The following is a 24584-nucleotide window of genomic DNA, read 5'->3' as shown; positions in this document are numbered from 1 at the left end:
TTTTTTGTTTAATTTCTGGACGTTTTTAAATTAATGCATTTTTTGATCTTGGCTCTCCGCGCATAAATAATTAAAACGAAATTTGCATATTAATTTTTTTGGGCTAAATGGGTTTTTCATAGTTATAATTGGAAGATTTTGAGAAAAAAGGAGCGAGAGAGGAGACCTAGTTGCCCTCCAATTTTTTGATTACATAAAAAGGCAACTATAACTTTTAATTTTTTACTAACGTTATCATAAGTAAAGATATACGTAACTTACGAATTAACTTACGTAGCGAACTTCTATATTCGTATGTTTTATTGCGTACATGAGGGGGCTCACCCCTCGTTGATACCTCGCTCTTTACACTAAAGCTTAAATTTTGTCCCAATTCCTTAAGAATGACCCCTGAATCACAAAGGCCGTAGAATAAATAGTTGAAATTACTAAAAATAATTTAGCATAAAGAGCAAGGTATTACGAGGAGGTAAAACCCTCATATGCGTAATAATTTCTGTTCGTTTTAAGTATTAATGCTGCTCCTCACTTACAGTAGAAAAAACTTTTCATATTTATTTTTTCATTGTTTTATTAAATAATGCTAGAAAATCCTGCTCTCCCTTTATTGAAAGTCTCTTCCTCCATGAGAAGTTACTCAATGGAAAGATCCTCCCACGTAACCCCCCCCCCCCCCTCAACTCTCCCCCCAAACCAAAAAAAAACCCTGAAAACGTCTGTACACTTCCCAGTAACCATTACTATATGCAAACACAGGTCAAAGTTTGTAACTTGCAGCCCCTCCCACGGGGACTGCGGGGGAGTAAGTCGTCCCCAAAGACATAGTTATTAGGTTTTTCGACTATGGTGAATAAAATGGCTATCCCAGAATTTTTATCCGGTGACTTTGGGGAAAAAATGAGCGTGGGAGGGGGCCTAGCTGCCCTCCAATTTTTTGGTCACTGAAAAAGGGCACTAGAACTTTTAACTTCCGTTAGAATGAGCCCTTTCGTGACATCCTAGGACCACTGAGTCGATACGATCACCCCTGGAAAAAAAAACAAACAAAAAAAAACAAATAAACACGCATCCGTGATTTGTCTTCTGGCAAAAAATGCGAAATTCCACATTTTTGTCGATAAGGGCTTGAAACTTCTACAATAAGGTTCTCTGATACGCTGAATCTGATGGTGTGATTTTCGTTAAGATCATATGACTTTTAGGGGGTATTTTCCCCTATTTTCTAAAATGATGCAAATTTTCTCAGGCTCGTAGCTTTTGACGGGTAAGACTAATCTTGATGAAATTTATATATTTAAAATCAGCATTAAAATGCAATTCTTTTAATGTAACTATTGGCATCAAAATTTCATTTTTTAGAGTTTTGGTTACTATTGAGCCGGGTCGCTCCTTACTACAGTTCGTTACCACGAACTGTTTGATATCTCCTTTTCACCATTAGATGTCTAAACTGTCTAGACGTCTATTCCGGTGAACGGTCTACCTATCTATCTTTCACCGGTATAACCTGTTCTGGGGAAGAGGAGCAGACAAGTTAATACAAAGATTTTTCAAATAATGTTTCATTTATTTAGAATATTACGAGGTTATTTCCTTCACATGTTTGAACGATTTGGGAGACAGAGGGGAATACATCCTTTGGCCTGCACTATATATGCTGTTAATTATAATAAAAAAAAAAATCATCTTAAAGTCTACATTACTTCAGCAAGGTCACGATATTTTATATTCTTCATTTTTTCTCTAGTTAAAAAAGCGTTTAATAATTTATACAGAAAAAAAGATCACCTCTTTACTTTCCGCAGACTTTAGCTCATCTTCTTTGATTTGCCGTACATCTAAATCTTTGAACTGGGTCCTGAAGTCTGAAAAAATTTTATCGTCATGAGGAGTCAATCTCAGGAGCTTCGTCGGGATGGCACAAACCAGCTGAAGAAACAGTAAAGTTAGACACAAAGCAATACATAAAATAATCTATTTCAAAAGGAAAGAAAGTGGCGAGAAACAGGCTCAAAACAGGGACGTAGAGCCCCCCCCCCCCCGAGATCCAAAATCTTAATTTCTGGACACTCCATATTAAACTAGTCAAATAATATTGTTTTATTTTGGGTGTCGTGAAAAAAAAAAAACACACACAAGCGCCTGCTTCAAACTCCTTTTCTTACTTAAACGTCACAACGTTGTTCTAAAGCTGCTTTTTACGATTTTCAGCCAATATACTCATTACATGTTGGTGATAATCTATGAAGATCTCCTTGTGCAGATTTATTTTTAACAAAAGTAGAGAAGAGCTCGACCATTCCTCCACCCCCAGTCGTTCATGCAATTTCATAGTTACTGCCCAATTTAAGTTTTTGTCCCAAGTCCTTTTTATTCTACTTTCAATTGACAAACATTGTCACGAGTTCAGGGTTAATCCTAGATTCTGGTAATTCGAAGACATATCACAGGTACAGAGAAACAAAAGGTTTACATGTACAATATTTTATCCTTCAAAAACAATTCGTCCTTTTTGCTGGTTTAAAATTTCACAGAGAGGAACCAATCGGACAAATTCCAATTTTGTTCTTTTTACTAGGTTAAAATTTCTTGGAGGTGAAACAAACGTAGTTCTAAAACAGTGGGGTTATTTTTCTCACCAAAAATAAGAATTAATGTGATTGACTAACACCTATACGTCACAGACATAAACCAATGAGCTAAAAGCCCAATCTTTACCACAGAACTATAGAAAAGTAATTTATCTTGTTGCTCTTTGTCACTGTAATCTATATCTTTGCAATAAATTATTTTGCTAGCGAATTTTAGCCACATCTTCAGTATTTCAAATGTGCAACTAGCTCTCCAATGTACTACGATGATAAATCGAGGATACCCGAAATTAGAGATCATGAACTATTTAAACATAAACATTGGCAATCTTATTCTTCATATTCTAATTACCGGTTTCAATCACTTACGTCTTAAATCACCACGATGACGCTATCTAGAAAATTAGCAATAAACAACATCTTCAGTATTTCAAATTTGCTACTGGCTATCCAATATACTACGAGGATAAATCGAGGATACCCGAAATTAGAGATCATGAACTATTTAATCATAAACATTGGCAATCTTATTCTTCATATTCTAATTACCGGTTTCAATCACTTACGTCTTAAATCACCACGATGACGCTATCTAAAAAATTAGCAATAAACAACATCTTCAGTATTTCAAATGTGCTACTAGCTCTCCAATATACTATGAGGATAAATCGAGGATACCCTAAATAAGAGATCATCAACTATTTAATCATAAACATTGGCAATCTTATTTTTTATACTCTAATTACCGGTTTCATTCAATTACGTCTTAAATCACCACGATGACGCTATTTAAAAAATTAGCAATAAACAACATCTTCAGTATTTCAAATGTGCTACTAGCTCTCCAATATACTATGAAGATAAATCGAGGATACCCTAAATTAGAGATCATCAACTATTTAATCATAAACATTGGCAATCTTATTCTTCATATTCTAATTACCGGTTTCAATCACTTACGTCTTAAATCACCACGATGACGCTAATTAAAAAATTAGCAACAAACAACATCTTCAGTATTTCAAATGTGCTACTAGCTCTCCAATATACTATGAGGATAAATCGAGGATACCCTAAATTAGAGATCATCAACTATTTAATCATAAACATTGGCAATCTTATTCTTCATATTCTAATTACCGGTTTCAATCACTTACGTCTTAAATCACCACGATGACGCTATTTAAAAAATTAGCAATAAACAACATCTTCAGTATTTCAAATATGCTACTAGCTCTCCAATATACTATGAGGATAAATCGAGGATACCCTAAATTAGAGATCATCAACTATTTAATCATAAACATTGGCAATCTTATTCTTTATACTCTAATTACCGGTTTCATTCACTTACGTCTTAAATCAGCACGATGACGCTATCTAGAAAACTAGAAACACATTTCAACTCCCTTCTGAAGTTCAATTAAGGATCTCCCAGAACTTGAGCATTTTTAATTTTTACTGACCTCTAGAGTGATGGCCTGAACAAACTTTGCATTTATAGTAGCCTTGATCTAATCACCATTGACTGAGCAATCAATTTTTACAGAAGCATTCACTCAACTTTAACGAAGACTGTTCAATTTTTACCGACATTTTTGATGACTGAAAGCAATATTCTAGGAAGTTGGTTAAATCAAAGTTTAATTATGTAAAATCTTCCATCTTTTGAACTGCAATTTTATGGTCTCATTTTCCCCTCAGTCCTCCCTAGCTCAATCATGACTTTTTAATTATGATTATATCGTTCCAGATTGTAATGGTGCGCATTCCATCGATCATTTGAACTTGATGTTAAAGATCGTTTTTATCTTATAGACTACGATAGACTTATAGACTACTTATAGACTTAAATACGTTCTGAGACCATACTGGCTATGCATGACATATGAGAACAAAGAAAGGGAACAAAAAATGAAAAGAGAAAAAAAAAAATAGGTGAAAAAACGAGGATTTTATCAGCCAGTAGCTAAATATTGAAAAACAAGCAAATATTTCGACAAGGACCTCCGCCAAGTCGTCCTCAGTGCTCAAAGAAAACAAAAAAAAAAAAACAAAAAAAAAACCAGCAAAATCTAACCTTTATAAGTGACCTGCACGAGAGGAAGACAGATATCTGTCTTCCTCTCGTGCAGGTCACTTATAAAGGTTAGATTTTGCTGTTTTTTTTTTTTTTTTTTTTTTTTTTTCTTTGAGCACTGAGGACGACTTGGCGGAGGTCCTTGTCGAAATATTTGCTTGTTTTTCAATATTTAGCTACTGGCTGATAAAATCCTCGTTTTTTCACCTATTTGTTTTTTCTCTTTTCATTTTTTGTTCCCTTTCTTTGTTCTCACTTATAGACTTATAGATCTTATAGACTACGGTGTAGAGAAACTGAGTGAACAGCAATCTATCGTCAGGTACACCTGGTGAGGGGAGATGGATAAAAAGACATCATTTTTTAGTGCAAAAAAATCATACTACACAAAATATGACGTAAAGTCTCCCTGAATTGAATTCTAACCCTTGTTATTTATGAAAGTGAATTATGAGAGCTTTCAGGAGGCGTTTTAAGCAGACAAAAAAACAAAAAATTATCAAAATATTTTTTTGAGTATCAAATTAATGACGAATTCCATTCAAACCTTCATAGAAAAATAATCAAACGAACAAAGTTTTATAAGCTCGAATTGAAAAGCTAATGTTCACTATTCCATGGTATCTCCCAACTGCAAATCAGAAATGATGTCCAAATATTACACTCAACAACTGCGACTTCAAAAGCTTGTGACTAAGGATGAAACTAATTACAACTGTGACTACTCCTGACTGCCTGCTATTGGGACTACTTGCGATTACAGCTACTTACGACTGTGACTACTAGCAGCTGTGAGTAATTGTAACTGCACCCTCTTTGGCACCTAAATACTGCAAACCAGACTGGAGCTAAAAAATTACACTGGAAATTTGGTGGAAAATCATCTGGACATCTCCAGTCTTCACCAAAGTCTTAGAATAATGTTTCTCCAGTCCTCTTCTTCCTTTTTTTTTTGTTTTTGTTTACTTGGAGACGCGAATGTATAAATCCGTGCAATTTAAGGTGTTAAGGCAGATGGGATCGAATCTCATGCCATCAAATAGAGATCAATCCACTGTCTAACCGCAGAGTTAGGCAGATTTGACAGTTCAATTATTTATAGTTCTTAATAAACCAACCCAAAGGCACTTCAATCAAATTCATTCCCAAAAAGCCAACGAAACAATAAATTAAAAGAATAACTTACATTAAAGTAAACTTGAGAATGCTCAAACGCCTTTATTGCCCAAACTCCTTCAATTGTAGACTAGAAAAAATAATAACATTTAAGAATTATACCTTTCATTTATAATAAAAAGGAACTACAGGAAATAGCGAATAAAACTGACGAAAAGTCTTTTCTTGTAACAAATTTCAAAAATTTTGGAAGTCTGAGAAGGGAGGGGGTGACGCATAAGCTTGAAATATAGTTTCTTTTTATGAAACCGCAAAATATGAACTTCAAAATTACTTTCGAGTATTTTTCTTAAAATTGAAATTCAAATGTTTTGAACAAGTTCTGACTTCCCAAACTCTCCAAATGGTAAAGATCATGAAACCCTACGGAGAGAAAAAGAAAGAGAAGAGAGAGAGAGAGAGACAGAAAAAGGGCGGGGCGGGGGTAAATATGTGTATGATGCTTCATAGCAATCTTAATATCATAATAACAGTAACTCTTTCAAAAAATATTCAGGGCAAGCAAATTTTAGTACCTTATTTGACATCTCGAACAGAAGTCAATGACCTAACTCTAACACAATAGTTCCGAACTAGCGGATTGTGAGTCTTTTTTGGAGAGGGAGGGATTTCACAAGTGGTTTGGGCTTGAGTGAGTACGGAAAAGTTCTGTTTCGCTTTGATATAAGTTAAAGCCACCGTTAACAGTGACAATTTATCTGCCATATTGCTTTTTTCTTAGATTACTTTTTTTATATACATATGTATATATATTACATATATATATATATATATATATATATATATATATATATATATATATATATATATATATATATATATATATATATATATATATATATATATATATATATATACATATATATATACATATACATATATATATATATATATATATATATATATATATATATATATATATATATGTATATATATGTATAAATAAATATATATATATACATATATTTATATATATATATATATATATATATATATATATATATATATATATATATATATATATATATATATATATATATATACAATAGAAAAAAACATACATCAGCGCTGCAAATTATACAAAACTAAAAGTAAGGCCACCTTAAGCTGACCTATCAAACAAAATGAGAAACAAAATAGGACTATTACTCTCGAGATTTAACTTTTAGATAGTTTTTCAGCAATTTCTAAAAGAACAGTTTATCAAAATGCACCCAAATTTCATCTGAAGTTGATTCCCAGATTTTAGGCAACATATTTCTGATTTTTTTTGGAATTGTTTTTTTTTTTTGAAGAAAGTGGGGGAGGGGGCAAAATGAGGCTTAGGGAGCAGCAATTCCAGACTTAAAGTAATTTACACACCTGCTAACTTGGGCAAATTGTAATTTTGGGGCCGCAGTACAGCTGTGTGTTACCACTCTTGAAAAATGAGAATTTAGCCTAACCAGCTCAACGCAAGCATTATAAGCCAGCAGACTTTCAATAAGTCATGAAAAGCAAGCAGATCACATCAAATACTTGTGTGCAATCTACACCCGTGGATAATATTTCTCCAGATTTTAACAGCTGCAGGAACCTAATACAAAGTGTTACAAAACTAGTATCATATCTGGATTTATTATTGTTAAATTAGAACTGTTAAGTATTTACTGTTGCATGCTCAGAAAAATGGATGAGAATGAACTAATAGTAATCTTACTGCTATTTCTATAGTAAAATAAGCGGTTCAAACAGACAAAACCAATTTTATGCCTACAAAAAGTACAACAAAACATTTTTCCAATATTTGTTTTTGCCTTCATTAAGATCTTCTTGTCTCTATAAATATGCCATGAAAATTCAACCAACTAATTTTTTAAACAGTCTTACATAACGACATAGCTTGGAGGACATAACTTGGTCCACTTTACATGCTTTGTAAATTCAAGCCAACTCAAGAAAACACCCTTTTATGGTTTAGTTTTGAAAGTCAGTTATTAATACAACCCGGTTTCAGAATATGTTGTCTCTATTGAGGACTACCTGGCCCTATCTAAACTGTCTGCAAGTTTCAAGCCTATCAGAGATCAGCATTATATTAGGTATATTTTGGCCATTAAAAATCTATGCAGGAAAAATTAATTTCAGGTCTTTATCTTTACAAATCCAAATAAGCTAGGAAGATGAAATTTGGCAGGCGTATTAGGGACCAGACAAGATTAAATTAGAAAAAATCTCTTCCCCAATTTGACCATCTGGCGGGGGGGGGGGAGATATAGCAAACAAGATAGTTGAGAAGAATTATATTTGCCAATAAAACAAATGATTGTCCTTTTTAAGTATGACTTAAAATCTAGAAGTATGATTTTTGTTTTAGGTGCAAGAGGTCTCAGGTGAAAGGACAGTTAATTCAGAAACTAGAAAAATTAGGTATTTTTGACTTATGAATGGGTTATTGGATCTCAATGACATTTGATATTTAGAAGGACCTTGCGTCTCAGAGCTCTTATTTTAAACCCCGCCCGGATTCTGTGATATAACGTTCGTTATACAAAAATTATGGCTAAAGACACAAAAGAAAAAAAATAACACCAGACGGGAGGCATATAGCTCTTTACATAGGCATCATTAATACATTGCCTCTGATTTGGTACATTAAGATTTGAATTGAGCAAATATATGCGGACGACTTTCTGAAACCGTTTGCCAAAAAGAAACAAGAGCTAAGAGCTCATACGGCACTCGTGACGAGGTTGGAAGAGCCAAGAACCAACAGCTCATGTGGTATGAGCTCTAGCAAAATTCTAAGAATCAATAGATTGCTTTTAAAAGGAAAATCAGAGGCTTAGTGCCGGTCGGGATTTAAAATAAGAGCTCTGAGACATAAGGTCCTTCTAAATATCAAAATTTATTGAGATCCGATCACCCAATCGTAATTTAAAAATACCTCATTTTTTCTAATTTTTCCTGTCCCTTCAGCCCCCCAGATGGTCGAATCGGGGAAAACGACTATATCAAGTCAGTTTGTGCAGGTCCCTGACACGCCTACCAATTTTCATCGTCCTAGCACGTCTAGAAGCACCGAACTCGCCAAAGCACTGGACCCCCCTAAGTCTCCCAAAGAGAGCGGATCCAGTCCGGTTACGTCAATCACGTATCTACGACATTTCCTTATTCTAACCACCAAGTTTCATCCCGATCTCTCCACTCTAATCGTTTCCAAGAATTCCAGTTTCCCCCTCTAGCTCCCCCCAATGTCACCAGGTCTGGTCGGGATATAAAATAAGAGCTCTGAGACATGAGTGCCTTCCAAATATCAATTTTCATTAAGATCCGGCCACCCGTTCTTAAGTTAAAAAACCTCAATTTTTCTAATTTTTCCGAGTTAACACCCCCCCCCCGACTCCCCCAAAGAGAGCGGATTCAATCCGGTTATGTCAATCACGCATCTAGGACGTGCTTATTCTTCCCACCAAGTTTCAGCCCGATCTCTCCACTCTAAGCGTTTTGCAAAATTTCCAGTTTCCCCCTTCAACTCCCCCAATATCACCGGATACTGTCGGGATTTAAAATAAGAGCTCTGAGACACGAGGTCCTTCTAAATATTAAATTTAATTCAAATCCGATAACCAATTCGTAAGTTAAAAATACCTCATTTTTTTCAATTTTTCCTCTCCCTCCAGCCCTTCAGATGGTCGAATCGGGAGAACGATTGTTATCAAGTCAATTTGTGCAGGTCCCTGACATGCCTACCAATTTTCATCGTCCTAGCACGTCCAGAAGCACCGAACTCGCCAAAGCACTGGAAATCCCCCCAACTCCCCCAAAGAGAGCGGATCCGTTCCAATTATTTCAATCATATCTAGAACTTGTGCTTATTCTTCCCATCAAGTTTCATCCCGATCTCTCCGCTCTAAGCGTTTTCCAAGATTTCCGGTTTCCAAGATTTATGTTTCCCCTCTAACCCCTATGTCCCTGGATCCGATTCGAATCGAAAAAAAAGCATCTGAGACATATGATCTTTCTATATATCAATTTTCATGAAGATCCGATCAACCATTTGTAAGATAAAGATATCTCAATTTTCACGTTTTCCAAGATTTCCGGTTTCCCCCTCCAACTCCCCCACTGTCACTGGATCTGGTCAGGATTTAAAATAAGAGCACTGAAGCACAAGATCCTTATAAATATCAAATTCCATAAAGATCTGATCACCCGTTCGTAAGTTACAAATACCTCATTTTCCTAATTTTTCCGAATTACACCCCCCCCCCAACTCCCTCAAAGAGCACAAATCCGGTCCGGTTATGTCAGTATCGTATATTGGACTTGTGCTCATTCTTCCCAACAAGTTTCATCCTGATCTCTCCACTCTAAGCGTTTTCCAAGATTTCTGGTTCTCCCCCCCCCCAACTCACTCCAATGACGCTGGATCCGATCGGGATTTAAGATAAGACATCTGAGTTACGAGGTCCTTCTAAATAAGAAATGTAATTAAGATCCAATCACTCCTTTGTAAGTTAAAAATACCTCATTTTTTAAAAAAAATTCAGAATTAACCCTCCCCCCAGCTCCCCCAAAGAGAGCGGATCCACTCCGGTTATGTCAATCACGTATCTAGGATTTGTGCTTATTTTTCTCACCAAGTTTCATCCCAATCCTTCCACTCTAAGTGTTTTCCCAGATTTTAGGTTTCCCCCTCCAACTCCCACTAATGTCACCGGATCCGGGCGGGATTAAAAACAAGAGCTCTAAGACACAATATTCTTCTAAAAGTCAGATTTCATTAAGATCCGACCACCCGTTCGTAAGTTAAAAATACCTCATTTTTTCTAATTTTTCCAAATTAACCGTCCCCCCCCCCCTCCCCCACCCCAGAAGGTCGAATCAGGGAAACTACTTCTAATTTAATCTGGTCTGGTCCCTGATATGCCTGCCAAATTTTATCGTCCTAGCTTATCTGAAAGTGCCTAAACTAGCAAAATTGGGACAGACAGACAGACCGACAGAATTTGCGATCACTCTATGTCACTTGGTAAATAACAAGTGCCATAAAAAGAGGATACATTGGATTCTGACCAAAACCAGTTTCAACTTCTCCTGTAGTTGTTTTAAATTAATAAGAAAAAAAAATACTTACATCATTGCCAAACTCTTCTGCTGGGCGACTAAGGACAGATGCTCCAGCTACCAGCTCACTAATTCCCTGCAAGTGAATCAACGACATTAAAAAAAGCAAATAAGATAAAAACTTACAGTGATGGCCCTCCAACAATACCACTCAGAACTAGAATGAACCTTATGTTAAAGAGTCTAACCATGGAATTACTCTGAGATTAAAATAATAAATCATTTAATTTAAGGAAAGGTGAGCCTAATGGGAGGGAATAATGAGGCTAGCTTCGAAGAGATTTGGATGGAGAAGTGTATGGAGCTAAGTTGGACTCAGGCAGCTTGATGCTTTTAAGAGTTGTCAGCAGAAATAGTAGCAATTGTACAACACGATATATAATTAAGTCAAAAACAGAGAATAAGACACACAAGTAGAAGAAAAACAAGAAGATTTAAATTGTAAATACTTAGTCAGAGACACACAATCACAATTCAGAATTGTCCAATAAACATTGATCTTTTATCCAAGATTAGAATATTGGAAGCAATAATCATACAATGATCAAGAATGGTTTTGAAACAAGAGTACTTGTAGTGATGCATATATTCTCTCCTTTCACCTAAAAAACCTTTTAATGTTTTTTAAAATTAATCGTTTTAAATATTAGTTTAACATATGCACACCTAGGCTTTATACCAAATTCTGCTGATTCTGTGAGCTTTTTCTCTTGTTTCTCATCTAGAGTTGAGTAATAAATTCAATATTTGAAAAAAAAAAATCACCAAAGTTTTATATATAGCCTAGGATTATATCTAGATATCAGGGAGGAGGGGGGGGGGTAATTTCTATGGTTGTGCCTATTACATCCAAAAAGAGACTTTAATTGAGAATTTGAATAGTTTATTCTTATGTGGGTAACAGTCTTCTGAAGGCTCTTCTAAACTAAACATTAAAATGGCAGAAGAGTAGTACCATTTGATTTCTAACTTAAACCTCTTCCCAAGTTTAATTATTGCTGTTATGACAATTGCATCCCATTACACCACCTTTAATGATTCCTAAATAAAAATCACACCATCAGATTCAGCGTATCAGAAAACCCTACTGTAGAGGTTTCAAGCTCCTATCTGCAAAACAGGGAATTTTGCATTTTTTTTTCTAGGGCTGATCCTATCGACCCAGTGGTCCTAGAATATCGCGACAGCGCTCATTCTAACGGAAATTGAAAGTTCTGGTGCCGTTTTTAAGTGACCGAAAAATGGAGGGCAACTAGACCCCCTCCCAGGCTCATTTTTCCCCAGAGTCACCGAATCAAAATTTGAGATAGCCATTTTGTTCAGCATAGTCGAAAAATCTAATAACTATGTCTTTGAGGATGACTTAATCCCCCACAGTCCCCGGGGGAAAGGCTGCAAGTTATGAACTTCGTTTATAAATAGTATTGGTTATTGGGAAGTATACACACGCTTTCAGGGGGATTTTTTCTGGTGGTAGTTGGGGATATTCTGGGGGAGGGGGTTACGTGGGAGGATCTTTCCATGGAGGAAGATAATTTCCATGATTAGGTCACTGGGTTTTCTAGCATCATTTAAAAAAACATGATAAATTAAATAAAAAACTATGATCAAAACTATGAGAAAGCCATTTAGCAAAAACAAAATTAATATGCAAATTTCGTTTTAATTATTCATTTGCGGAGAGCCAAAATCAAAACATGCGTTAATTCAAAAATTTTCAGAAATTAAATAAAAAAACAAGTTTTTTCAATTGAAAATAAGGAGCAACATTAAAACTTAAACGAACAGAAATTATTATGCATATGAGGGGGTTCGGCCCCTCCTAAATATCTCGCTCTTTACGCTTAAGTATTTTCAGTAATTTCAAAAGAGCTATTTATTCTAATTAAACGGCCTTTGTGATTCATGGATCATTCTTAAAGAATTGGAATAAAATTCTAACTTTACGCTAAAGTTTCTTACTGTTTTAAAAAGAAGAGTCGTGAGAAAGAGTCAAAACAAATCGGAGTTAACCTCGCGATTTTTTGCATACTTAAAAAGGTCACTAGAACTTCTAATTTTGTTTAAGTTCGTTTTTATTAGCAATAAATATACGCATAATTACGAATAAACTTCTATATTCGTATATTTCTATTACGTATATGAGGGGTTCGCCCCCTCGTCATACCTCGCTCTTTACACTAAAGTTCGAAATTTGTTCTAAATTCTTTAAGAACGACCCCTGAATCACAAAGGCCGCTTAATTAGAATAAATAGCTCTTTTAAAATTATTAAAAATACTTTAGCGTAAATAGCAAGGTAATGAGGATGGGATGAACCCCCTCATATACGTAATAATTTCTGTTCGTTTTAAGTTTTAATGTTGCTCCTTACTTTCAATTGAAAAACTTGTTTTTTTTTATTTAATATCCTATTGTTTTTTTAAAAATAATACTGGAAAATCAAGCGCCCCCTTCATGAAATTTCTCTTCCCCCATGATAAATTCCTCCATAGAGAGATCCTCCTACGTAAAACCCACCCCCGACATCCCCCCAACCACCACCAGAAAAATCCCCCCTGAAAAAGTCTATATACTTCCCAATAACCAATACTATATGTAAACAATGTTCATAACTTGCAGTCCTTTCACCGGGGACTGTGGGGGATTAAGTCGTCCTCACAGACATAGTTATTAGATTTTTTGACTATGCTGAACAAAATGGCTATCCCAAAATTTTGATTCGGTGACTTTGGGGAAAAATAAGCGTGGGAGGGGGTATAATTTTCCTTCAGTAGTTTGGTCACCTAAAACGGGAATTTTTTTCTATACAGACCTGAATTTTTTTCCATACAATCCTAATAAGAGCTTATCCCAAATTTGCCTCTCACTCATTCCAACTATTTGTCTTGGCCTTTTCTGCAATTAGCCAGGGTCTGATGCCCAAAACTACTTCATTTTTAATTCATAAGCCTTATGCCTTAAGCCTTAAAAGCGTATATAAGCCCCTTATAAGATACTCCTCACCGCTTTTTTCACAAAATCGTCCGATCAAAACTTTGAGAGAGCCATTTAGCCAAAAAAGCAAAAATTAATATGCAAATTTTGTTTTAATTATTCATGTACGATGAGCCAAAATCAAAACCAGCATTAATTCAAAAACATTTAGAAATTAAATAAAAAAAAAGTTTTTTTAAACTGAAAGTAAGGAGCGACATTAAAATTAAAAAAAAGGAATTATTACGTATGTGAAATAGGCTGTCCCCTCTTCTACGCCCCGCCCTTTACGCTAAAGTTCAATTCTGTCAAAGGTTCTACTTTTTAAAACAATAAAAATTTAGCGTAAAGAGCGGGCGTTGGGGAAGGGATAGCCCCTTTCAAATACGAAATAACTTTAATTATTCCGCATTAAATATACGGAACAACTCTTAAGAAGGTATAATGGGTCCAAAAACACTTAAGGCTATTAACATTCATTTTTGAGAGAAGGTGCTCCTGTAAAAACACAAAATTAGTTTCAAGCAGCTCATTAATTAGTATATCCTTGTCTTTTGTACCATTAATATTAAGGGACACAAAGCTAAACTGAATCATTTATTAGCATTGTAGAGAGCTGATTGGGGAATTTCAGACTGAAAATTATGTTTCCATAGTACAATCTGCACATTGTGGCAAGGGTTTTCCTTGGAATTCACATGAGGACTAGAACATTTGGGACGTGCTAGTTAGCAGGGACGATCTCCAATCAGGTGATCAGTACTTTGAAAGCGAAATCATTAGCGCGGAATTGATCAAATGGGCTTAGTGCGGCAAATTTCGTATCCAACGCGTATTCCCAACTCTTGGACAGCATTCAGGACAGCTTTGTCGATAAACTTGAGGCTAAAAGTGCATAAATGACCAATTTGATTAGCACTAAGAAGCCCCCTCACTAAGGCCTCTAATCAGCTCTTGAGTAGTTATCGGGTATTTCACAGACTGGAAAAGCTAGAGGCTTTTTATTGATTATTTTGGTTTCAACGTTTGAAATGGAGTTAGTAACAGCTGCAGCCAGCATGTCGGCTGAGCGCTTATCACATGCCATCACAACCCAGCTTTTGCATTGTGACCTGTATCTCAGAGTCACGATCCTGTCGAGACAATCCAGCGTTTTGAGCTTCTTCATGCATATTATAGGGTCACTGAGCTCCAGGGGTGGGTTCCTTACATCGACAGCGTATGACGGTTTTTCCTTATTTGGAAAAGGAGATCCAAAATTATGACTGCCCTCTGTAACCTTAGACGCAATGTCATGCAGCTGTTCAAGACAAGAGTTCACCTTGGCACTTAGGGTACTGGAGGCATCTTCAGAAATCATTGGCACTTCAAAGGTACATTGAGATAACAAAAAGTCTGGAAGCTTCATGTTCTTGAAATCACACTTTACAAGCAAATAATGTCCAAAGCACAGTTCAATGCAAAATTTACTCCTACGAGCTTTGAAGGAACTCCATTAGGAGAGAGCTTTAAGGAAAAGCAATTTACGGGTCTCGGAAAGAGAAGAAGACTCAAAGAAATTAGCCTTTTTGAACCCGTTACAAAAAGGCTTTTCAGGCTAGCTGCCAAAAAAGCAAGATTATCTTTGAAAGCTTTAATTTAATTATTTATTTTGTTTGAATGAATTTATCATCTCACATCATTTTATTTAGCAGTACTGGTTAAACTTCGTTGAAGTAAGGATGCTAGGGCTGTTTTAAAAAGTTTAACAAAAAAGTATTTTAGTTTTAAAGTTTGCATTTTAATGTAAGTTTATATATATATATATATATATATATATATATATATATATATATATATATATATATATATATATATATATATATATATATTTCGTGATGTGCTGAAAATAGCCCTTGGATATATTAAATAAAAAAAAACTAGTTTTTTTAACTGAAAGTAAGGAGCGACATTAAAACTTAAAACGAACAGAAACTACTCCGTATATGAAATGGATTGTCCCCTCCGCAGTCCCACGCTCTTTACGCTAAAGTTTTTAATTGTTTTAAAAAGTAGAATTGTGGCAAAGAGTCAAACTTTAGCGTAAAGAGCGAGGGACTGCGGAGGGGACAATCCATTTCATATACGGAGTAATTTCTGTTCGTTTTAAGTTTTAATGTCGCTCCTTACTTTCAGTTAAAAAAACTAGTTTTTTTTATTTAATTTCTGAACGTTTTTGAATTAATGCATGTTTGATTTTGGCTCTCCGCACATAAATTATTGAAATGAAATTAGTATATTATTTTTTTTTGGCTAAATGGCTTTCTCTTAGTTTTGATCAGACGATTTTGAGAAATAAGGGGTGGGGAAGGAGGCCTAGCTGCCGTCCAATTTTTCGGTTACTTAAAAAGGCTACTAGAACTTTTAATATTCAACGAACGTTTTTATTAGTAAAAAATATACGTAACTTAAGAATTAACTTACGTAACAAACTTTTATATTCTTATATTTTTATTATGTGTACGATATTATTATGTGTTACTTCGTATATGAAAGAGGCTGCTTCCTCATCAACGCCCCGCTCTTTACGCTAAAGTTTGACTCTTTCTCTCAATTCTTCTTTCTAAAACAGTAAAAAACTTTAGCGTAAAGAACGGGGCGTTGATGAGGAAGCAGCCTCTTTCATATACGAAGTAATTTCTGTGCGTTTTAAGTTTTGATGTCACTCCTTACTTTCAGTTGGAAAAACTTGTTTTTTTATTTAATTTCTGAACGTTTTGAATCAATGCATGTTTGATTTTGGCTCTCCGCAGAGGAATAATCAAAACGAAATTTGCATATTTTTTTTTTTGGCTCAATGGCTTTCTCATAATTTTGATCGAATGATTTTGAGAAAAAAGAGCGGGGGACGAAGCCTAGTTGCCCCCCGATTTTTTGGTTAATTAAAAAGGCAACTAGAACTTTTAATTTTTTACGAATCTTTTTATTGGTAAAAGATTTACGTAACTTATAAATTAGCTTACGTAAAGAACTTTTGTATTCTCATGTTTTTATTACATATATGAGGGGATTCGCCCCATCGTCAGTACCTCGCTCTTTACACTAAAGCTTAAATTTTATCCCAATTCATTAAGAATGGCCCCCTGAATCACAAAAGCCGTAGAATAAGTAGTTGAAATTACCGAAAATACTTTAGCGTAAAGAGCGAGGTATTAGAAGGAGGTGAGCCCCTCATATGGGTAATAATTTCCGTTTGTTTTAAGTTTTATTGCTGTTCCTTACTTCCAGCTGAAAAAGCTTTTTCACTTTTATTTTTTAATTGTTTTTTTTTTTTAAATAATGCTAGTAAATCCTGCTCTCCCTTCATGGAAATTTTCTTCTCCCATTACAAATTCTCGAAGGAAAGTTCCCTCAGCATAACCCCCTCTTCTCAACCCCTCCCCCAAACCAAAAAAAATCCTCCTGAAAACGCCTGTATACTTCCCAATAACCATTACTATATGTAAGCACAGGTCAAAGTTTGTAACTTGTTGCCCCTCCCATGGGGACTGTGGGGGAGTAAGTCGTCCCCAAAGACATAGTTATAAGGTTTTTCGACTATGCTGAATAAAATGGCTATCTCAGAATTTTGATCCGTTGACTTTGGGAAAATAATTAGCGTGGGAGGGGGCCTAGGTGCCCTCCAATTTTTTTGGTCACTTAAAAAGGGCACTAAAACTTTTCATTTCGGTTAGAATGAGCCCTCTTGCAACATTATAGGACAACTGGGTCGATACGATCACCCCTGGGAAAAAAAACAAATAAACAAAAAAAACAAATAAACACGCATCCGTGATCTGCCTTCTGGCAAAAAATGCAAAATTCCACATTTTTGTAAATAAGAGCTTGAAACTTCTACGATAGGGTTCTCTGATACGCTGAATCTGATGGTGTGATTTTCGTTAAGATTCTATGACTTTTAGGGGGCGTTTCCCCCTATTTTCTAAAATAACGCAAATTTTCTCAGGCTCGTAACTTTTGATGGGTAAGACTAAACTTGATGAAACTTATATATTTAAAACCAGCATTAAAATGCGATTCTTTTGATGTAGCTATTGGTATCAAAATTCCATTTTTTAAAGTTTTGGTTACTATTGAGCCGGGTCGCTCCTTACTACAGTTCGTTACCACGAACTGTTTGAAAGCAGAAATATTCATTGAATTGAATTCCACTGTCTTAAAAAATTTCACAATTATTTCTAAGTTTTTTTTTGTTTCCTTAAAAGCATAATACTCTAGAGACTCAAAGGTAGACCTATACAAATTTTCCAAGATCAAGTAAAAATGACAGTAAAAAATTACCCATTTTGTACCATAAATGCAAAGAAATACTGAAGAAAACTGACCAGTTTCTCTGAATTATGCTTAACTTAGAATTAACTTAGTTTTGACAGGATTTTTGAGGAAATTAATTTTGAGCTGGGGGAGCAAACTCCTCCCCATATGTTGAAGAAAATTGCACCGTTTGTTGAAGAAAATTGCACCATTTGTTGAAAAAAATTGCAATAAAATGTGCAACTCATTATTTTGGGGCCTAAATGAAGTACCTATTAAGAATGCCGAGCCTCTGATTTTGGATGTGCTGATGCATGGATTGTCACTGGATAGCGGAAATTCGCCATCTTTCAGTGTTGTTCAGAGTTTTAAGAAGCTTGTAAAAATTAAAGTGGACAATACACAGGTTCAATTTTCTCTTTTGAGTAATGCAAAAAACCTTAGAGCAAAACAGTTCAGTATGTATAAGAATGTTTTTATTGTAGATGATGTTATGCCATGAGTGCAAATTGTGTGCAAGGAACTCCTTGATATCCATAAATGTCTAATGCAAAAAGAAGTGTAATGCTTGGTACCCCCTACTGTACCCTCTGTTATATGTGTAAAAAGAAACAATACTGAAGCTTAAGTACTTTGGTACAACGCAAAGGGTCTGTTGATACTGTAATTTTGTGTAAAAAGAAACAATACTGAAGCTTAAGTACTTTGGTACAATGCAAAGGGTCTGTTGATACTGTAATTTGTATATTTTGGTTGATTGCAATTTGTGTAAATTACTAAGTTGTGAGCTGTTGCGTTAGGAGCTGGTTAGATGAACAGGTTACAGGCAATATTTTCATGGTTTGTTCTTTTTCTTATTAGCGTTTTGAAGTGGAATATTTTTGTTTTATGGCGCTGTATTTACCAAGTGACATATAGCAATCACAATTTCTGTCTCTGTTGGTCCTACTTTTGCTAGTTTGGGCACTTCCAGATAAGCTAGGAAGATGAAATTTGGCAGGCGTATTAGGGACCAGACAAGATTAAATTAGAAAAAATCTCTTCCCCAATTTGACCATCTGGCGGGGGGGAGGATATAGCAAACAAGATAGTTGAGAAGAATTATATTTGCCAATAAAACAAATGATTGTCCTTTTTAAGTATGACTTATAATCTAGAAGTATGATTTTTGCTTTAGGTGCAAGAGGTCTCAGGTGAAAGGACGAGTTAATTCAGAAACTAGAAAAATTAGGTATTTTTGACTTATGAATGGGTTATTGGATCTCAATGAAATTTGATATTTAGAAGGACCTTGTGTCTCAGAGCTCTTATTTTAAACCCCGACCGGATTCTGTGACATTGAGGGGAGTTGGAGGGGGAAACTGGAAATCTTGGAAAATGCTTATAGTGGAGAGATCATAATGAAACTTGGAAGGAAGAAGCTCTTGGCTCTTCCAACCGTCACAAGTGTCATATGAGCTCTTGGCTCTTGTTCTTTTTTGTGTCTGTTTGTTATTTGTATCATTATTGAAACCATGTACTGAGGTGTTTTTGAACTTAATTAAAATCAATAATTATAATCCTGATTCCCAGAGCATTAGTTGTCTTAATAGCCCAGAAGCTTCTAATGTGGATTTTGGAGGTATATTTAAATAAGCAGGGCAATATAAATCTATTAGTTCAAAACATTTGTTTAAAGATGGAATTCTATCTGAGTTTGGTGATGCAAGAGTCTCAAAGTCATTATTTTGAAAGAGACACAGAAAAATAATCCACTTCATAACACTAATAAGAAAAAGAATAGATCATAAAAATTGGGCTACAGGTAATATTTTCATGGTCTGTTCTTTTTTTTTATTAATGTTTAGAAGTGGATTAATTTTTTTTCTTTTTTGTGTCTGTTTGTTATATTTATTATTAGTAAAACCATGTACTGAGGTGTTTTTGAATTTAATGAAAATTGATAATTACAATTGCGATGCCCAGAGCATTAGTTGTCTTGATAATCTGGAAGCTCCTACTGTATATTTTGGATATATATTTATGGAGCAGCTGCATCAGGGTTACGACATTGGGATAATAATAGGGCAATATAAATATATCTTTCCATAAGCATTCTGATTATTTGAGATTGAAACTTGCCCATAAAATTTTAAAATGTTCTCTAATTGAATCATATCTTTATTATTGCCCTGTAACTTATCTCAACACATTTATGGTCCATCTACAATCTCTGTAGAAAATTGAAAATAAGGCAATTAGAATTCTGGGTACTTTTATTCATTACAACAAGTTTGAGACTTAAAAATCTCAAACTTAAAATATTTTTCTGAATATACTTATCTCAAACAACTGAAGGACATGCAAACAGCAATGTGGTATTATGATATTTAATCCTCAACAAATTATTTCCATGATTTGGGTATAATTGAGACTTTCATTTCTCCTGTCCACCAAGTCTGCTCCAAGAAGTATTGCCTTCCCCCATTCAAATCAGAAAGAGCTAGATTCTCAATCAGATACCAAATTTTTCATATTATAGATAAACTTAATTTAGTAGAAATGTCCACGAGTTTTGAAAGCCAATTAAAAAAAAAAAAATATATATTTCAAAAATAGTTCTCTGTCTGGATGTTGGGATTGATGAATAATAGATTTTAGTATGAATTTCGGTTGTGGTGCTTTTGAGCTTTGGTAGCCTCCTCTGTTATCTCCAGCATTGTATGTTTTTTTTTCTTTCTTTATGTTATTTTGGGATTTTTTTTTAACCTCTGTTTTATGGCCAACACATTAAGCCCTTCTTCACATTATCCAATTCAGAAAATTATTTCTTATGTAATTTGTTCAATAAAAGATCTTCTCTTGTGTATATCCTATTAATTACACACCAAACCTTACAAGCTCTGTTCTCTGTTAGGGGTTAAATTTTTTTGTATTTTTAAGTACATTAAATAAAGTATCTATCTAAAGTAAGTATCATCCACCTTAATTGCCATGGGCTAAATTCTTCAGTTAATTTTTTAAATGAAATATGTGGATTTTCTGTTTTTCAGGTTATCAGTCTTACTGAAACCTGCTGAATGACTAGAACTCACAGAAATCACAAATTCCAGGATACAAATTTTACAATAAGAATTAACAGCTTAGATGACATTGAGGAAATGGAGCATATATTTGAAGCAATATTGAGGTTTTAATAAGAAACAACCTAATAGTATATCAGGAAATGTTATCAGAACCACTTATTCTTCAGCTTAGGCTGAAATCTACAGATTTCTTTGTTATTATATTATATAGGCCACCATCTGGCACCATACCAATCTGTATGGATCTTGTGGATAACCAGCTTGAGATATTACCAACTGATTCAAATTCATTTGATTCTTGGGATTTTAATATTGACCTTCAGGAGCTTGATACAAGCATTTCAATGGAATTATGTAGCTTTATATGTCCAATGGTTTATTTCCTACTATTATTATATGCACACAAGTCACCACCTCATCATCAAATCTTATTGACAATACTTTTTCAAATTTGGATTTTTCACCTCCAGGAATTATTATTACAGATGTATCAAATCATCTTGGGATTTCAACAAACTGGAGGTTTGTATTCCCCAAAGCCAGCACCAATAATTCCAAAGAGTCCAATGCCTGTGTTTAGCCAGGCATTGGAATCTTCACAATTTGAAGCAGGCAATTGCAGAAGTTGATTGGAATAATTTGGTTGATCTTATAGATGACAAAAATATAAGTTTTCAAAGATTTTATGATAGACTGATTTTGATAATGACAAAACTTGTATGATGGTTTGTTCACCATTAAGGAAAGAGAATCCTAAGAAACCATGGCTGTTTTCATGCTTGTTATGTTGTATTAATAAAAGAGATAAAATTAATAAGAATTCCTTAAATAATGGAAATGATCCAATTTGTTCAAGAATTTATAAAAGTTACAGGAATGTCCTTAAAAAATTACTGGGAATTGTAAAACAGAAATATTTCAAAAACAAACTCACTGAAACTTGTGGTAACCCTGCAAAAACATGGAAAATAATTCAAAGAATGATATCAACAGAAAACTATTTTTCTGATGAAGTAGCAATGCAGAATGGTTTGCCAACAAACAAACTAGAAGAGGTGTGTGATGTAATTTCTCAACATTTTGCTAATATTGGCATAAATTTACCTTCCCATATTGTACCTTCTGATGATGATTCTCCTTTATAGTTTTTTTTATGAAGACTCCAATTGATATTTCTATGTATATGAAACCGTTCTCTTGTGATGAAGTAGAGAAAATTATCTTTGGGATGAAAAGTACATCAGCCCATAGTGATTCAATTAATCTTCTTGCATTAAAAACAGCATTTCTTTATATTTGTGATGTTCTTATTTCCCTTATTAATGTATGTTTGAAACAGGGAAAGTTTTGACAAAACAATATTTTACCTTAATTTTCAGTTATCAGTTTCTTTTTCTCTGGATTTATTTCTGAAAATGTAATTCCAGTTATTTGAGTAGAATTTTAAGCCATATTAATTTCTTTCTCAAAATTTAGGAAATGTATTTGCATATCTTTAGAACCTTATAGATTACATTGAGATTGAGCAAAGTTGTGAAGCTGAAAATGTTTTTTTGTGCTTCATTTAAGCAGAAGATCTATTTTACAAGGTTTCACTTTGGTAAATTGTTTGCAGTTCATACAACCTAATTGACTTACCAATAAAGTGAATGTACCACTTGATGCCTATTTTAGATATTCTACAAATATAATAATTGCTTCTACTGCAAATTCAAATTTAAGCTCTTTATGGCCTTTGCACTGAGAAAACATGGTATTATTTTGTTGAAAACAACAGATAACTCATACTTTAATTAAAATTTGTCATTTTTAAGAGCTCAAAAAGTACTTAAATTTGAATTTGTAGTAGAAGCAATTATTATATTCATAGAGAACATAAAAAGGTATCAAGTGGTATGTTCATTTTATTGGAAAGTCAATTATATAATCTGCAAACATTTTACCTTCACTTTTATAACACACAGATTTTGAAAGGTCATCAAAGGTCAGGATCCTTTAGAGGGAGAAGGAGTGGAGATAGGTACTTCAAAATACCATCTTGGGACATACTTTAGCCTACAGACGCATCCGTGAAAGTTTAATTTGTGTAACCAGAAAACCTAACCCCTAACTCCTAACCTAACCCCTTTCCAAGATAGCCAAAAGCAGCCAAAGTAGAATTTTACCAGGCCCTGACCTTTGATGACCTTTAAAAATATGTGTGTTATAAAAGTGAAACCTTGAAAATAGATCTTCTGCTTAATTGCAGTACAACAAAGTAGTTTTCAGCTTCATAACTATTGATCAATTTCATTTTATAAGGTTTTAAAGATATGCAAATACATTTCCTAAATTTTGAAAAAAAAACAACATTGATATGGCTCAAAATTCTACTCAAATAACAGGAATTGCATTTTCAGAACTATAGCCAGAGAAAAAGCAACTAGTAACTGAAAATTAAGGTAAAATGTTGTTTTGTCAAAATTTCAATAGGCCACCTGTCATGTTGGCAAATTTCAGGGCCCTCTAGAGGGAGAAGGAGTGGAAGTGGGTACTTTAAAATACCCTCCTGGGACATACTTTAGCCTGTAGACCCATCCCTGAAAGTTTCATTTTCCTAACCTAAACCCTTTCCCAGATAGCAAGAAGTCAATTAACTAGAATTTTACCAAAGATATTACTTGAGGATTAGAAATGATGGTAGCCTAAAGGTCTAAAAAAATTTATTTCATAATATAGCCTAGGCCTAGCTTAGAGATTAATTGTAGGACAACTAACATATTTTAACTACAGCTCCACTATACTTTACCCTGAACCAGCTTAATGTGAAAATCTATAGCCCAAATTATATTTGTCCCCTGTATTCTTCCTATGAGTCTCTCTTGTTACAACCAGTGCACATATAAATTTAATTAACTGTAACAAAGAACCAGAAAACAAGAGTAACAGGAGGCATTATGCATATAAAATATAAAATATGGGCTATAAATCAACAATTATTCCGAAATATTAAACAAAAATGAGATCTAACTAATTCTGAGCTTATTTCCATTTCGTGTTTTTAATTTAATCGTGTTCATGTACAAACAGAATAATGCCCAACAGGTTGCCAAAATTATGAATAAATGCTACAATTTTTAAGACAAATCATTAGACAAGCCAGAAAACTATTAAATTTAAAATTTTTCTTGGATAGAAAAGCTAAAGGCCTTTTCTTTGCGTCAACCAGCTGGTTTAACCAATGACAGTTTTGGTTTAACCAGCTTGTATGTTTGACGCAAAAACGGAAAAAAATTACATTTGGTTGAGCTAAAAC

At 34.3% G+C, this 24584-nt stretch overlaps 1 protein-coding gene across 1 annotated transcript in view; it reads right to left on the bottom strand.

Annotated features, from left to right (window-relative positions):
- Nucleotides 1–24424, bottom strand: part of LOC136041666 (protein PBDC1-like) — a 29863-nt gene extending 5439 nt beyond the window's left edge. The window contains exons 1-4 of the mRNA XM_065726380.1: nt 24300–24424; nt 10967–11032; nt 5858–5917; nt 1789–1929 (exon numbers count right to left, since the gene is read on the bottom strand). Of these exons, the coding sequence (XP_065582452.1) occupies nt 1789–1929; nt 5858–5917; nt 10967–11032; nt 24300–24320 (288 nt within the window). The 5' untranslated portion in view covers nt 24321–24424. The remainder of the gene's footprint in view (nt 1–1788; nt 1930–5857; nt 5918–10966; nt 11033–24299) is intronic.
- Nucleotides 24425–24584: the final 160 nt, after the last annotated feature.

The sequence above is a fragment of the Artemia franciscana genome, unplaced genomic scaffold (genome assembly GCF_032884065.1).
Source record: "Artemia franciscana unplaced genomic scaffold, ASM3288406v1 PGA_scaffold_32, whole genome shotgun sequence".
In the NCBI taxonomy this organism is placed as follows: Eukaryota; Metazoa; Arthropoda; class Branchiopoda; order Anostraca; family Artemiidae; genus Artemia; species Artemia franciscana.
The sequence above is the reverse complement of the archived record's forward strand: the minus strand, read 5'-3'. Positions and strand labels throughout refer to the sequence as shown.